General features: G+C 49.2%; 1 protein-coding gene across 1 annotated transcript in view; it reads right to left on the bottom strand.

Moving 5' to 3' along the window:
- Nucleotides 1-8,840: 8,840 nt before the first annotated feature.
- Nucleotides 8,841-13,765, bottom strand: part of CEACAM16 (carcinoembryonic antigen-related cell adhesion molecule 16) — a 7,775-nt gene continuing 2,850 nt past the window's right edge. The window contains exons 4-6 of the mRNA XM_012653360.1: nucleotides 12,666-12,944; nucleotides 10,298-10,624; nucleotides 8,841-9,060 (exon numbers count right to left, since the gene is read on the bottom strand). Coding sequence (XP_012508814.1) covers nucleotides 9,050-9,060; nucleotides 10,298-10,624; nucleotides 12,666-12,944 — 617 coding nt within the window. The 3' untranslated portion in view covers nucleotides 8,841-9,049. The remainder of the gene's footprint in view (nucleotides 9,061-10,297; nucleotides 10,625-12,665; nucleotides 12,945-13,765) is intronic.

Here is a 13,765-nt window from a genome sequence, read left to right as displayed (position 1 = left end):
GGTATAGAACACTAGAACTTATTTCTCCCATCTAGCTGTCATTTTGTATCCTTTAACAAATCTCTCCCTATCCCCTTCCTCCCCCCACCCTTCCTAACTTCTAGCATGCTCTGTTCTACTTTTTACTACTATGAGATCAGCTTTTTTTTAGCTTCCATATGTGAGTGAGAACATTTTGTGTTTAACTTTCTGTTTCTGGTTAATTTCATTTACCATAATATCCTCTAATTTCATCCATGTTGCCTTGAATGACAGCACTTCATTCTTTTTTTTTTTATGGCCAAATAGTATTCCATTGTGTATATATACCACATTTTCTTTATCCATTCATCTGCTGTTGGACACCTAGGTTAGTTCCATATCTTGGCTCTCGTGAATAGTGCTGCAATAAACATGCAGGTGCAGATGTCTCTTCAATGTACTGATTTCCTTTTTTTTGGGATAAATGCCCAGCAGTGGGATTGCTGGATCATATGGTAGTTCTGTTTGTAGTTTTTTTGAGGAACCTCCATACTGTTCTCCATAGTGGCTCTACTAGTTTTCATTCGCACCAGCAGCATATAAGAGTTCCCTTTTTGCTGCATCGTTACCAGCATTTGTTATTTTTTATCTTTTTGATAATAGCCATCCTAACCGAGGTGAGATGATACCTCATTTGTGGTTTTGATTTGCATTTAATTTCCCTGATGGTTAGGGATGTTGATCATTTGTTCATATATTATTTGCTGGCCATTGTATGTCTTCTTTTGAGAAATGTGTTTCACATCATTTACCTGTTTTTAAATCAGACTGTTTGTTTTTTCGCAATTGAGATGTTTGAGTTCCTTGTGTATTCCGGATAGTAATCCCCTGTTGGATGAGTAATTTGCAAATATTTTCTCCCATTCTGTAGGTTGTCTTTTCACTCTGTTGATTGTTTCCTTTGCTGTGAGAAGATTTTTAGTTTGATGTAATCCCATTTGCTGTTTTTTTGTGGTTTTTTTGGCGTGTGTTTGTTTTGTTTTTTTGTTGCCTATGCTTTTGAGGTCTTAATCATCAAATCTTTTCCAAGATCAATGTCCTGAAGTGTTTCCTCTATCTTTTCTTCTAATAGTTTTATAGTTTCACCTCTTACATTCAGGTCTTTGATCCATTTTGATTTAATTTTTGGATAAGTTGAGAGGTGGGGGTCTAGTTTCATTCTTCTGAATATGACTACCTAGTTTTCCCTGCACCATTTATTGAAGAGACTACCCTTTCCCCACTATGTGTTCTTGGCACCTTTGTCGAAGATAGGTTCACTATTAGACGTGTGGATTTATTTCTGGGTTCTCTATTCTGTTCCATTGGTCTATGTGTCTGCTTTTATGCCAGTACTGTGCCATTTTCACTACTACAGCTTTGTAGTATACTTTGAGGTCTGCTAGTGTGACATTTCCAGCTTTGTTCTTTTTGCTCAGGATTGCTTTGGCTGTTTGGGGTCTTTCGTGGTTCTATACATATTTTAGGATTTTTTTTTTCTATTTCTGTGAAGAATGTCATTGGTATTTTGATAGAGATTGTATTGAATTTGTAGATTGCTTTGGGTAGCATTGTCATTTTAACAATATTAACTTCTTTGATCCATAAGCATGAGATGTCTTTCCATTTGTTTATATCTTTTTCAATTTCTTTCATCAGTGTTTTATAGTTTTCCTTGTAGACGTCTTTCACCTCCTTGGTTAAATTTATTCCTAGGTATTTTATTTTTTTGGTGGTAATTGTAAACAGGATTGCGTTCTTGACTGTCTATGGACCTGCCTGACATCTGCCTCCCATTCTGGGCTCTATGAGGCCAGGGATCCAGCTGTCTTGGTCAGTACGTGCTCCCATGACGTCACACGGAAATTGCATAAGGTACACACTCAACAGACAGTGGTTGAATTCATTCATTCATTCATTCATTGACTTATCAAATATTTTTTGAGCACCAATTATTTGCCTGGCACTGTTCTTTGAGCAAGGGATACAGGCAGTGACTCTGTTCTTGTATTGCCCTTTGTTATGGACTATTTGTGTCCCCTTCCCCCTCCCAAATTCATATGCTGAAGCCCTGTCCTCAAATGGGACTGTATTTGGAAACAGAGTCTATAAGAAGGTAATTAAGGTTAGATGAGGTCAGGGTGGGCCCTGATTTCATTAGGATCCTTAAAAGAAGAGACACCAGAGACAACACTCTCTCTCCCTCTCCTTGCCACACAAATAAGAGGTCATGTGAGCACACAGCAAGATGGTGGCCATGTACAGCCAAGGGAAGAGGCCTCTGAATGAAACCTACCTGGCCAGCACCTTGATTTTGGACTTCCCAGCTTCCAGAACTATGAGAAAGACATTCCTTTTGTTTAAGCCACCCAGTCTATGGCATTTTGTTATGACAGCCCAAACTGACTAAGACAGTCCTCCAGCATTGACTATCTCTGTTGGTTCTTCTGCTAATTCCACAGTTTTAATTATTCTAGCTGCAGTGGTTTTAAAATATGGCTACAACTTCTATGATAATCCTCCTCTCAGAAGGTGTAGAGAAATTCTCCTCCCCTTGAATGTGCCTGGGCTTAGTGACTCACTTTTAACAAATAGAATATGGCAGATGGTGTGTGAATTTTGATACCAAGTCATAAAAGGCACTGTGGCTTCTTCCTTGCTCTCTCATTGGCTCACTCACTCTGGAAGGATCCAACCTCCTTGTCATGAGGACACTCAAACAGCTCTATGGAAAGGTCCATGTATCAAGAAACTCAGGCCCCCTGCCAACAGCCATGTGGGTGAGCCAGGAAGTAGATCCTCCAGCCCCAGTAAGCCTTCAGATGACTGCAGTCCCAGCCAACATCTTAATTGTAACCTCATGAGAAACCCTGAGCCGGCACCCAGCTAAGCCACTCCTAGATTCTTGACTCACAGAAACTGTGAGATATAAACCTGCTAAATTTTGGGTTAACTTGTTACGCAGCAGTAGATAACTAATACAATAGTTCTACGGTGTGTTTTATTACCTGGTAGGTCAAGTCTCCTTATCGTTATTACTACTACCACTATTTATTGAGCACCTACTGTATGCCAAGCACTGATTTAGATGATAGATACACCATGGTGAACAAAAGAGATAAAATTCTTACCTCATGGAGCTCACAGTCTGGCAGAGAAGACAGATAATGAATGGTTGAAGAAAGAAAATATGTAATGTAAAGTTGGGTGTGTGTATCTGTGATAGATGCTGTGAAGAACAAAGCTAGACAACTTTGGGCATGCAGGGGACCCCTCTGGGGAGGTGGCATTTGAGCAGAGATCCTGGGGGAAGGGCATTCCTGGCAGAGGAAACAGCCAGCACGAAGGCCCTTATGAAGGAGTTGCTTTGTTTAAACAACAGCCAAGAGGCCAGTGTGGCTGCAGTGGAGTACATGAGAGGAGATTGAAACCACCCTTTGTAAATTAATAAAGGGGTGCCAAGTGAGAACTGTGGTAGGTGCCTAAACTCTGCAAAGGCACAGGCATAGTTGAAAATAATAATAACAACCAGCCATTGTCCCCTAGTTTGCTTTCCTATAATTGCTACTCAGGAGTCACACAGCTGATGGTGATCATGAAGATTCTTAACCTTAGATAGAAACGTCCCCTGGATAACATCGTAGATAACATCACCCTGGTGAAACCTAAGGCTAGTTTTTGAGATATCTGCCAGGCCCTGCATTCCAGTGGATTGGCTGACCCACCCAGATCAGTGGCCCAGACCAAGGAACTGACTCAACTGGTCTTGCGACCCCCACCCAGGAACTGACTCAGCACAAGAAGACAATTTCTACACCCCGGTGGGTTCGTTCCAAACCCAGCCAATCAGTAGACCCAATTGCCTGGCCCTCTGCCTGCCAAACTATCAGTAAAAACCCTTTCTCTCAAATTCTAAGGGAGACAGATTTGGGAAATTCGTCTCATCTCCTCGCTTGGCACATGGCAATATTAAACTCTCCACTGCAACCCCTGCTGTCTCAGTGAATCGGGTCTTCTCTGTGCAGCAATAGGACCCGGCGGGGCTGCAACAAGACGAGGATGGGAATGAGGGGTGGGCAGGCCTTAGGCCACAGTAAGGACTCTGACTGTGATCCAAAGGGGAGATGATCCAGGAAGAGTGACCTTACCTCTGGGGGGCTCAGTTTCCTCTTCTGAGGAATGGGCACAATGACACCTGCTTTTGAAGTTTGCTGGAGGGACTCAGGGAGCTCCTGACAGTGGTTAGCAGCACAGGTGAGGCCCTTCAGCCACCCTGATTCTCTGTGACCTTGGGTGGGGGGTGCCCTCTCTGGACTCTGCATTGCGTCTCAGGTTGGGCTGACGTTGACCAGACTCCATCCTTGGTTCCCAAAGTCTGGCCTTGGCACCTTGATGCCAGGCACCCCCTCCTCTCTCTTCTTCCTTCTCCTTCCCTCATCCCTCCTCCTCCACCTCCTCTTTCTCCCTTCTCTTCCTACCCTTTCCTCTTCCCTTTTTCTCCTGCCTCCTTCCTCTTCTTTCTCCCTCCTCCTCCCTCCTTTTCATCCCTCCTCCTCCTTCCCTCCTCCTTTCTCTCCATCCTGAATCAACATTCCAGTCCGTGGAAAAAAACAGGCAGGCTTCCTTCCTGTCCTTGGCGGGGCTCCAGAGAGGGCCTGGGCCATTGTGTGTTCTGGCCTCAAGGTCACCCCGCCCCGTCCTCTTCCCTCCCCACTGCAGTTACTTGAGAAAAGGCCTCTTGGGCAAGGGGGAAGGAATGGGGGCTGAGAGAGGTGTGGTCTGCCTGCCAACTCATGGCTGGTGGAGTCTGAGGGCTCCCAGCACCCTCCAGGCTTTGTGGCTTTGCTGGGAGGTGGGGAGCCAGTATGGACCTCCCCAGGGCAGAGGAGGGCCCGTCTCAGCCCTCAGCCTGAAACCTGCTGTATGATCCTGGGCTGGTTCCTCCCCTCTCTGGGCCAAATCTTGGCCCTGCCACTTCCTGGCTGAGTAACTGTGGGCAGGTCACCTAGTCACCTCCCGTTCTTTGTGTCTCACTTTCCATTTTTTTGGGCAAAACGCCCCCGCAACAAAAGCCCCCAAACTCCCAAACCAAAAAAATACCCCAGACTTCCGTTAAATGTTCCCCCTCCAGGTCCCCTCCCTGGAGATGCAGGTTCCCTGGGTCCGGGTGGGGGCCTGGGATGTGTGTTCTTAATAAACGGCTAGGAGATTTGGGAAATGCAAGCCCATTTCAAAAGGAGGCTTTAGGCAAGTCAAAGAATGTGTGCTAGGAGCACCTAACCCTGGAACCTATGACGATTAGTGTCGTGATTCTAAGAGCTCATATGCATTTATTATTTTTTTCTTGTAAGCCATTCTCAGTGATTACAGTTTTAAGAACATCATGGATTACATAAAATGAAGCAAACCTGTGCAGTAGGGTTAATTAAGTCCCCCAAGAAGAAGGCATTGCAGAAAAATGTTATCTTTGGTTTTTCCATCTGCCTGTTGCCAAAAGCTAACACCTTAGTGTGTGTGGCTCATACGCATTTATTGAGCACGTGTGTGCCAGATTCTTTACTTGTATGAACTCATCTAATCTTTTCAACAACCCTAGGAGGTGCGCACTATCATTATCTCTATTTTACATCGAGGAAAGGCAATGTGCCCAAGGTCCCACATCTAACAGTGGCCAACTGAGCTCTGTCTGAGCTCAGAACTGTGTGCCCTTGTCCCCCCGCCTCCACCTGCTAGAGAATGAAAAAGACTCACCAACTGGCACCTCTACCCAGGACCCAGGGAACTGTGGGAACTGGAGCAAGCTTTCGGCTCTCTGTGCCTCAGTTTCCTCGCCTGTAAAATGCGTGAACTGGCAGTAACTACTCATAAGCCTTGTAGGCATTCATTGAGATCGTGCATGAGAAAGGACAAAACCGATGCTAGAGATATAGGAGCTATTATTATTTTGTGTTTGTTGTTGTTATTCTTTCCTGGACTATTAAAGAAGGGGATTGGACTGCTTGGGGAGGATTCAGTAGAAGAGCCCAGAGATGCCCAGAGGGATGAGAGACTTGGTCCTGGGGACATTTGAGCCTCCACACCCTGAGGATATGGGATCTGGCTTGTCCTAGAAACCTGAGCTGCCTCCCCCTTCCCTCCTTCTCTCCCCGCCCTGCTGCTGGCCTCATTCTGCATGGATTACACGAAACCCCAGCTGGGATCTGTAGCTCCTCAGTCTGTCCCACACCCCCCGCTACTGGGGCTGTGGCTCTTAATCTCTTGGGCTTAGGTGAGAAAGGATATTTTGTTTAGCTGGGGAGGTAGGAGTTCCAGGGCCTGGCATGGCTGAGCCTGCCAGCTGCCCATCTGGGATTTGTTCTGTCTGCTTTCCTTAATACCAGAGCCCTGATGTTATTTGGGGGAGCAATATACCCAATGAAAAGTCTGCACTTTCCAGCTTCCCTTGCAGCTAGTTTGGCCACGTGACTAAGAGCTGGCCAATCAAATGTAAGGGGAGCTGTTGAGTGGGATTTGGGGGAAAGTTCCTTAAAAGGGGCACAGTCCACAAACTGGCTTGGGGCTGTTTTTTGCCCTTTGTCCTTTTCTTTCTGCTCTTGCCTGGAACATGGATGAGGCAGCTGCAGCTCCAGCAGCCATACTGGGCCATGAGATGCTCGAGAGAATGGAAGCCCCAAGCTAAGGATGATGGAGGAGAGAAATAGAAAGAGCTGTGTCTCTGACGATGCTGTGTGGCCTTCATTCCAGCTCTGAACAATCTGCTTCTGGGCATATTTTGTGTGTGAGAAAAAGAATCTTCTACCTACGTAAGCTACATATAGCCTATATATCCCAGTTTCTCTTTTATCTTATGTATGGATCTCCTCTAATTATTTGTGTCATTTCTAATCTCTCTTACTAGCCACTGAAGAGAAATTCTAACTGGTATACCTAGCCTCTGGCTCTGTATATGTCAGTGACTCTTATTTGAACTTGGGGGGGGTGGGAATATAGATGCCATTTCCTTTTTCTGGGCTGGATAGTGTTGGGGTTAACAGTATGGGTTCAAATCCACCCTCACATCCTAGCTGGAAACCCTACATTGGGAACCATGAGCTAAGATAATCGCTTTCAAACTCCATAAAGCTCCCTTAGAACCCCCTTAGGGGGTGTGGAGTCAGTGGGTGGGACTTTAGGCCATCTCTTTCCTCATTGGCTTGAATCGGTCACATGGCCACCTGTAGCTGCCCGGCATCCTGGGAAAGTGAGTACCTGACATGTCCAGGTTCTATGGAGGGAGGCAGTGCTTGCATTGTGGAAGAGGGGAGGGGAGTGGCTGCGGAGAGCAACCAACAGGCCCCTCTTCCCTCCATATATATTTATTGAGCACCTTCCACTTCAACCAGACCCATTTATCTTATATATTCATCTCCTCTGTCTCTTTATTTGTATTGTTTATTTATGCTTTTTTTTTTTCTTGATCACACTTGCAAAAAGTTTGTCTTTTTCATCGGCATTTTCAAAGAATCAGCTTTAGGTTTTATTGACTAACTATGCTTTGTTTTACATGCCGTCCATTTCTGCTTTTACCTTTCTTAATTCCTTACCTTTTTTCTTTTTGGTTTACTTTGTGGACTTTTCCCTCGTTTCTTGAGTGGAAACCTTGTTTCGTTCATTTTCAAGTTTTTTTTCTTTTGGTACCCTCAATGCTTTTAAGCTATCATTTTCCCTCTAAGTATGGCTTTGGCCACATCCCACAGGTTTCCATATAAAGTGTTTCACTGTCATTTGGTTCTGGTTGATATCTTGCATTTTAATTGCCTCCATACTACAAATGTTATTTAGATGTAAGAAATTATTTTCGAGTGTATAGAAACTTTTGGGGAGATGGGAGGTATAGCTTTTGAATTGATATCTACATTTGTTGCATTGCTATTTTAAATAATACATTGACTTGCCATGTAAACTTGCATTTGAAGAAAGGGTTCTGAGGCTTTTTAAAATGGTTTGGAAAACTCTGGTCTACCTCAAGTCCACACCTTTTTACTGACGGGCGAACTGAGGCTCTGGTAATCCATGGCAAATGTAGGATTATGATCCAGATTTTATAGCTCTCATTCTGGAGGACTGTTACTGCCCACCATCCCAAGTCAACATGGTCATCCCCAGAAAGTCCTTTTCCACCATGCCCAAACTTCTCTTTCCACCCCAGGCATGGACTCTGCCATCATCACTGCTGACCAATACCAAGAGCCTCTCTCCAGTGGGGCATCTTGGCGGGGTGGGGCCTGCGGCTCAGACTGTGCTAGTGAGAAGAGTTAGAAGACACACACACACTCGGGCTCCCAGTCCCCAGCTCTTTACCCCCCACTGCATTTGCATTCATTTATTCACAGGGTCTTTTTTTGTGGCTAGAGGAGGAGGGAGATATTTTTAGGGTTGTGCAGGTGATGTTTGAGAGAGACACGGGGGGATCCCAGGACAATGGAAGACACATAGGTGCATTTTTGATTAAATGAGTGAGGACCAGAAGGTGCTGGAACTCTTCCTGAGAAGTGTGGTCATTCTCTGAGCACGAGCAGCCCTGCTTCAGGGCCCTGAGTGGCACAGTGAGTTGTAGTGCAGGGGCCGTGTCCTACTGAACCTTGGTGCTCCAGTCATTGGCCCTCTGGGGAGCAGGACCCTCAGATATAATCCGAGGCCCTGTCATCCAGCAGTGGGGTGTGGACCCCTGTGCTTTGGGGCATCCCTCTGCACGTGCTCACTCAGGCTGAGAATAATCGTGGGTGGGAAAGAGGCAAGTGCGGCCACCAGGAAATGGCAGGGTTGGCGGTGGGGGAAGGAGAGGCCGACACACACATGCGTTAACCAGGACGTTTATGGCCTCCGTGGCTCTCCGACGGCCCAGCGAAGGAGTAGGGCCTTGTTGGCTCTAACTCTAGGGTGGAAGCAGGAGAACAGCAGGACCACAGCCTGGCATCCTCGCTGGACGCAAGCAGTCCCCCTCTCAGGGGAGAAGATGGGAGGGTGACACGAAGAGCTCTTCCCTCCAGAAATCTCCATGGCCGCGCTGCTATTCCAGGACTGCGGGGGTGGATGGGGCGGGGGGCAAAGGAGGCCGTCAGGGAGGTGGAGGGCCAGGCCCCCGGGCCCCCACTCCTCCTGCTCCTCTGCCCACCCCGGGCCTCCTGGTGGCCCCACCCGCCCCACGCTCAGCCTGTGCCTGGTTCAGGTTCAGGAAGGTGGCGCTGGTCCTTGTGCGAGGGAGGGAGGTTGACTGTGAGAAGAGAGACAGGGTGAAAAGAATTCCGAGGCTTTGTCAGGGGTGGCCCGCTGCCACTGAACGGCTTTCTCTCCTAACACGGACCCAGAAAACCAGGGTTTGATCAGCGAGTGAGTGAAGGAGGGTATCTGACCGTGGCTGGGTCCTGGATACTGGAAGCTTCCAGTCTGAGCAGGGAGACACCATCCCTGACTTAGGGACAAGGCTTCTGAGAGTGCTCAGCCTGATGGGGGAGGCAGGATTCCAGAGTCAGGGAATGATCTAGTCCCCAGTGTCTGAGAGCTAATGGGTGGCACCCGACCCTGCTGCAGGGACATGGCCTCACAGATCTCTGGGAGCTCCCAGTCTGATGGAGGAGACACGGTCCCTGACTCTGGGAACTCCCAGTCTGATAGAGGAGACACAATTTCCACACCCAGAAGCCTCCATCCTAATGGAGGAGATCATCATTATTTCAGTTTCAGAGATTAGATGCTACCGTCTGATGGTAGAAATTTTGTCCCCACTCTCAGTGTGATAGAAAGGAGGAGACACGATCCTCCTGTCTAGCATCTCCCAGCCTGAGCAGGGAGGCATGACTTACCCTTACTTTATCCCTCCAGTCTGAAAGGGGAGGTAAACTCTCGTTATTAACCCATTTTCCCAAATGGTGAAAGAGGTGGTATCTCCTATGTTTTAGGGTCCACCTATGTTCAGGAAAAGGATGCCTCCCCCTCAGACTATGCCTCCTTTTTTAAAACCTTCAGTTTGGTGTACCTCTTATACGAGAGGGAAGGCATGGAAGCCCCATTGTTAGCCCTAGTCTGATGGAGGGGGTCTATCTACCTCTGGTCTAGGTCCTCAGTTTGGTAGAAGAGGCAGAACCCCATTTGGGGACCCCCGAGTCAGATAGAGGCGACAAGGTCGCTCCCTTCAGTCTGAAGGGGGAGGCATACTCATCTTTGGTCTATGTCCCCCAGCCTTATGGAGGAGGCAAAAGCCCCCTTTGGGAACCCCTGTCTGAAAAGGGGCAGCCCCTCGCCCCTCCTGCACACTCACGGGTCACCTGCAGCTCCACTTCCAGGGTGTCCGTCTTGCCCTGCAGCGTGACGGTCTTGAGCGTGTAGCGGCCCACGTCCGTGAGGTTGAGCTTCTGCACCAGCAGCGAGCAGTTGGCGAAGCCCACCTCCCGGCCCGTGTGTGCGGGGCCTGCGATCCAGTTCCCCGACGGCAGTTGGCTGAGCAGCCGGTTGGGCTCGGAGGCAGGCCCGCGGTACCAGGCGTAGACCAGCAGGTCCTTGGGGTAGCCCTGAACGGTCAGTGTCACGTCCTGGCCCTCCATCGGCTTGGCGGGCACGGGCACGATCGTCATGGCCACTGCTGCGGCTGGGGAGAGAGCGAGGGCACTGGGTCAGCCCGGCCTGCGTCTGGCACGGCGCCCCCCTCCCACCCCCGGCCGGCTCACCTGCCTCCCCCCAGCTGTCGGGCGCTCCCCATGTGGGGTGCTGGGAAGGAGACCGAGGAAGGAGGTGACTTGTGAGGTGGTGGAGGTGGATTCTGTGTCCCAACCGTGACTGCCAGGGAGCTGTGTCCCCCCTAGCAGGCTAGGAATTTCCAGCTTTTGGGGGGCATCTCTCCCATCAACTGGAAGACTCTCCAGGGTCAAGTCATGTCTCTTCCATCAGATTGGAAATTCCCAAAATATAGGGGCCATGTCTCCCCTATCAGATTGGAAATTCTAGAATATGAGGGCTGTGTCTCCCCCATCAGATGGTTGGGAGTTGTGTCCCTTAGGTTGTGTCTCTTCTATTAGACTTAGAGACCCCAGAATGTGGGGCTATAGCTCCCCCATCAGATTGAAAGATTCTAGAGGGTGGGAGGCCACGTCTCCTCCATCAGATTGGAAATTCCTACAAGGTGGGGGCCCTGTCTCCTCCATCAGATTGGGAAGTTCTAAATTGTTGCTGGTTCTCTCCAATCAAGTTGGGGACCCCATCATTTGGGAGAGAATGTCTATTCCATCAGACTGGAAATTCCTAGAAAGTGGGGGCCTGTACTCCTCCATCAGATTAGGAGTACCCCAAAGGTGAGAACGGTGTCTCCTCCATCAGACTAGGAATTCTCAAAAAACAGGGCCATGTCTCCTAGAGACCAAATCTCCCCATCAGAATGGAAATTCTCCCCAAGTGTGGACTGTGTCTCCTCCATCTGACGGGAAGCTCACTGAGAGTGGGTGTCATATCGCCCCCATCACAGCCTGGAAGCCCATGCAGGATGAGGCATCGCTGCTTCTCTTTGACTGGCAGCTCCTTGAGTAAGGGGCCATGCGTCCCTGCCCCAGGACGATCTCTCCAAGGGCAGAGACCGTGTCTCCTCCATCAGGTCAGAGTCTTCCCAAGGTGGGGGAAGGGTGGCGTCTCCCTTTCTTCTGTCTCTCTCCCAGCACCTGCCACAGAGTTGCTGACAGTACTGGAGGCCCTTGGGGGCATCATAGCCATTCTCTGCACATACCTGCACACCTTGGGTAGCCCCCACGTTGGCCTGCATAGGCAGGACTGGAGTAGTGCCTGAGGTCATTTTGTCCATCCCCCTGTCTCTTGCCAAGACCAGCTGCCAAGGCCCCGGCGGGTGGGGCAGGAGGTACACTTACCTCTGGGGATGCCATTTCTGCTTTGGGTGAAAGAGTATCCACCCTTTGGATGAGACCCAGCCTGTTAGTGGGAGGGAGGGAGGGAGGGTGGACTGTTCCCTCCATCCCCAGGGGTGATGGCCACTTGGGAGGGAAAGAGGTGGAATTAATGAGGCTGCAATGTTCAGGACACCATCTCCGGCAGATGAGAAAATGTCCCTTGAGGATCCCAGTGGCCCTGAAAACACCAGCTGTCTGCACTGCTCCCAGCCCCAAGGTCGTTTTAGTACAGAAACAAGAAGACAATGCCTCCCCAGCTGTTTCTCCATTTGCCAACAATGGGCTGTGATTTTCCAGTCGTGCCGTCATCGGGGCCAGATAACTGGGGACTCTAGTTGGCTGCACAGAAATTCAGCTGTCCCTGTGACAAGGGTCAAGCCCCCAAGCAGCTGGTGACTGCATTTAGAACAGGGGGCACCCACATAAAGTGACATCTGAATGGTTTCCCACTCTGCCACCCCACAACGTGGGACATGTGACCCATTTCTCACTTTGTCACCCCTCAAGGGAGAGGGTCTGATTTGCCATTTGTTTTCCAGGTGACAGGGCATGGGCTGTCTCCTTTTGGATCCAGAGGAGGAGGGGGTCCGCCTGATATGCCACTCTGTCACTTTTGCAATGCGTGGACTGGGAATCCACCGCTTCCCAGGGCTCTGTTGGGCAAATGGTGGCCTAACCTTCACCGTCTGACCGGGCCTCCGTAAGGAGGGGGTGGTGGTCAGGCTGGGGGTGACTCACCAGAGAGCTTGACCACCACCGAGGCGGATCCGGACAGCAGGGTCTTGGCGTTCTTGGCAATACACGTGTACGTGCCCTCCTGGGCAGCTGTCATGCTGCTGATGTTGAGGTGATCTTGGCCGTTCTTTAGGGCCTGCCCGTTGAAGGTCCACACATACTCGGGCGCCGGGCAGGACCTGGACACACACCACAGGGTAAGCGATGTGTTGAAGTCGACTTTGATGGTGCAGCCCGTGCGGGCGGTGGAGTCCTGGAGGATGGCCACGCGCTCCGGGCCATCTGTGGGGGCGGGAGGGAGAGACACGGGGCAGTAGAGGGAGGGGGGAGCAGAGACGGGCACCCCTGGCTTTCTCGTCACCAGGCTGGGTCCCTGGGAATATCTGTGCCGAGTGGAGGGGAAAAAAGAGCTCTGGCCTTTTCAAATCCCACCTTGATCTCTAACTTGCTCTAAGATCTTGAGAATCGCTTCTCTCTCGGGGATCTCAGTTTTCTGTGAAAAGAGTGTGTTGGGCCAGACAACATTTCAAGGTGTGTTTTGAAATCTATGGCTCCATTAAAAAAATAAATAAATAAAAGTGGAAATGATTTTTTTTTTTGACAAGCCATTCTAAGGGTCTAGAATTCTAGGGCTTCAAGAGTTGATGCTTCTAGGTTCTAGGAGTCTAAGATTCTAGAAATCTACGTGTCTAAGACTCTGGACTCTACGATTTTAGAATTCGCTTCTAAGATTCTAAGAATCTCTGCTTCTAGAGGTTCTAGGATTTTCAGAGTCTAGAATCCAGTGCTTGTGAAATCCCGAATTCTGTTTGTAGGATTCTAGGCTGTAAGGTTTTCTACGTCACCAGCCCTCGTGTACCTTAGTGATTTATTTTCCCAGGATTCCACACCGCGCACCTGCTGCCCATGGGAACGACTGCGTGCTTCGGTTATGTGTTTCACTGGGTGTCCCCGCCGCCCCATGTCACTACTCCCGCCCCGGCTCCCTTTCAAAACCCACCAGTCCTGCGTCCTTTCCCTGCAGGTATTGCTTCTAGATGAAGGGATTATTCGATACCAAAGGTGATCTTAGGGAGATGGGTTAAGTGCATTTTTTTTTTTTT

The sequence above is a fragment of the Propithecus coquereli genome, unplaced genomic scaffold, assembly GCF_000956105.1.
Source record: "Propithecus coquereli isolate 6110/MARCELLA unplaced genomic scaffold, Pcoq_1.0 Scaffold42, whole genome shotgun sequence".
In the NCBI taxonomy this organism is placed as follows: domain Eukaryota; kingdom Metazoa; phylum Chordata; class Mammalia; order Primates; family Indriidae; genus Propithecus; species Propithecus coquereli.
The sequence above is the reverse complement of the archived record's forward strand: the minus strand, read 5'-3'. Positions and strand labels throughout refer to the sequence as shown.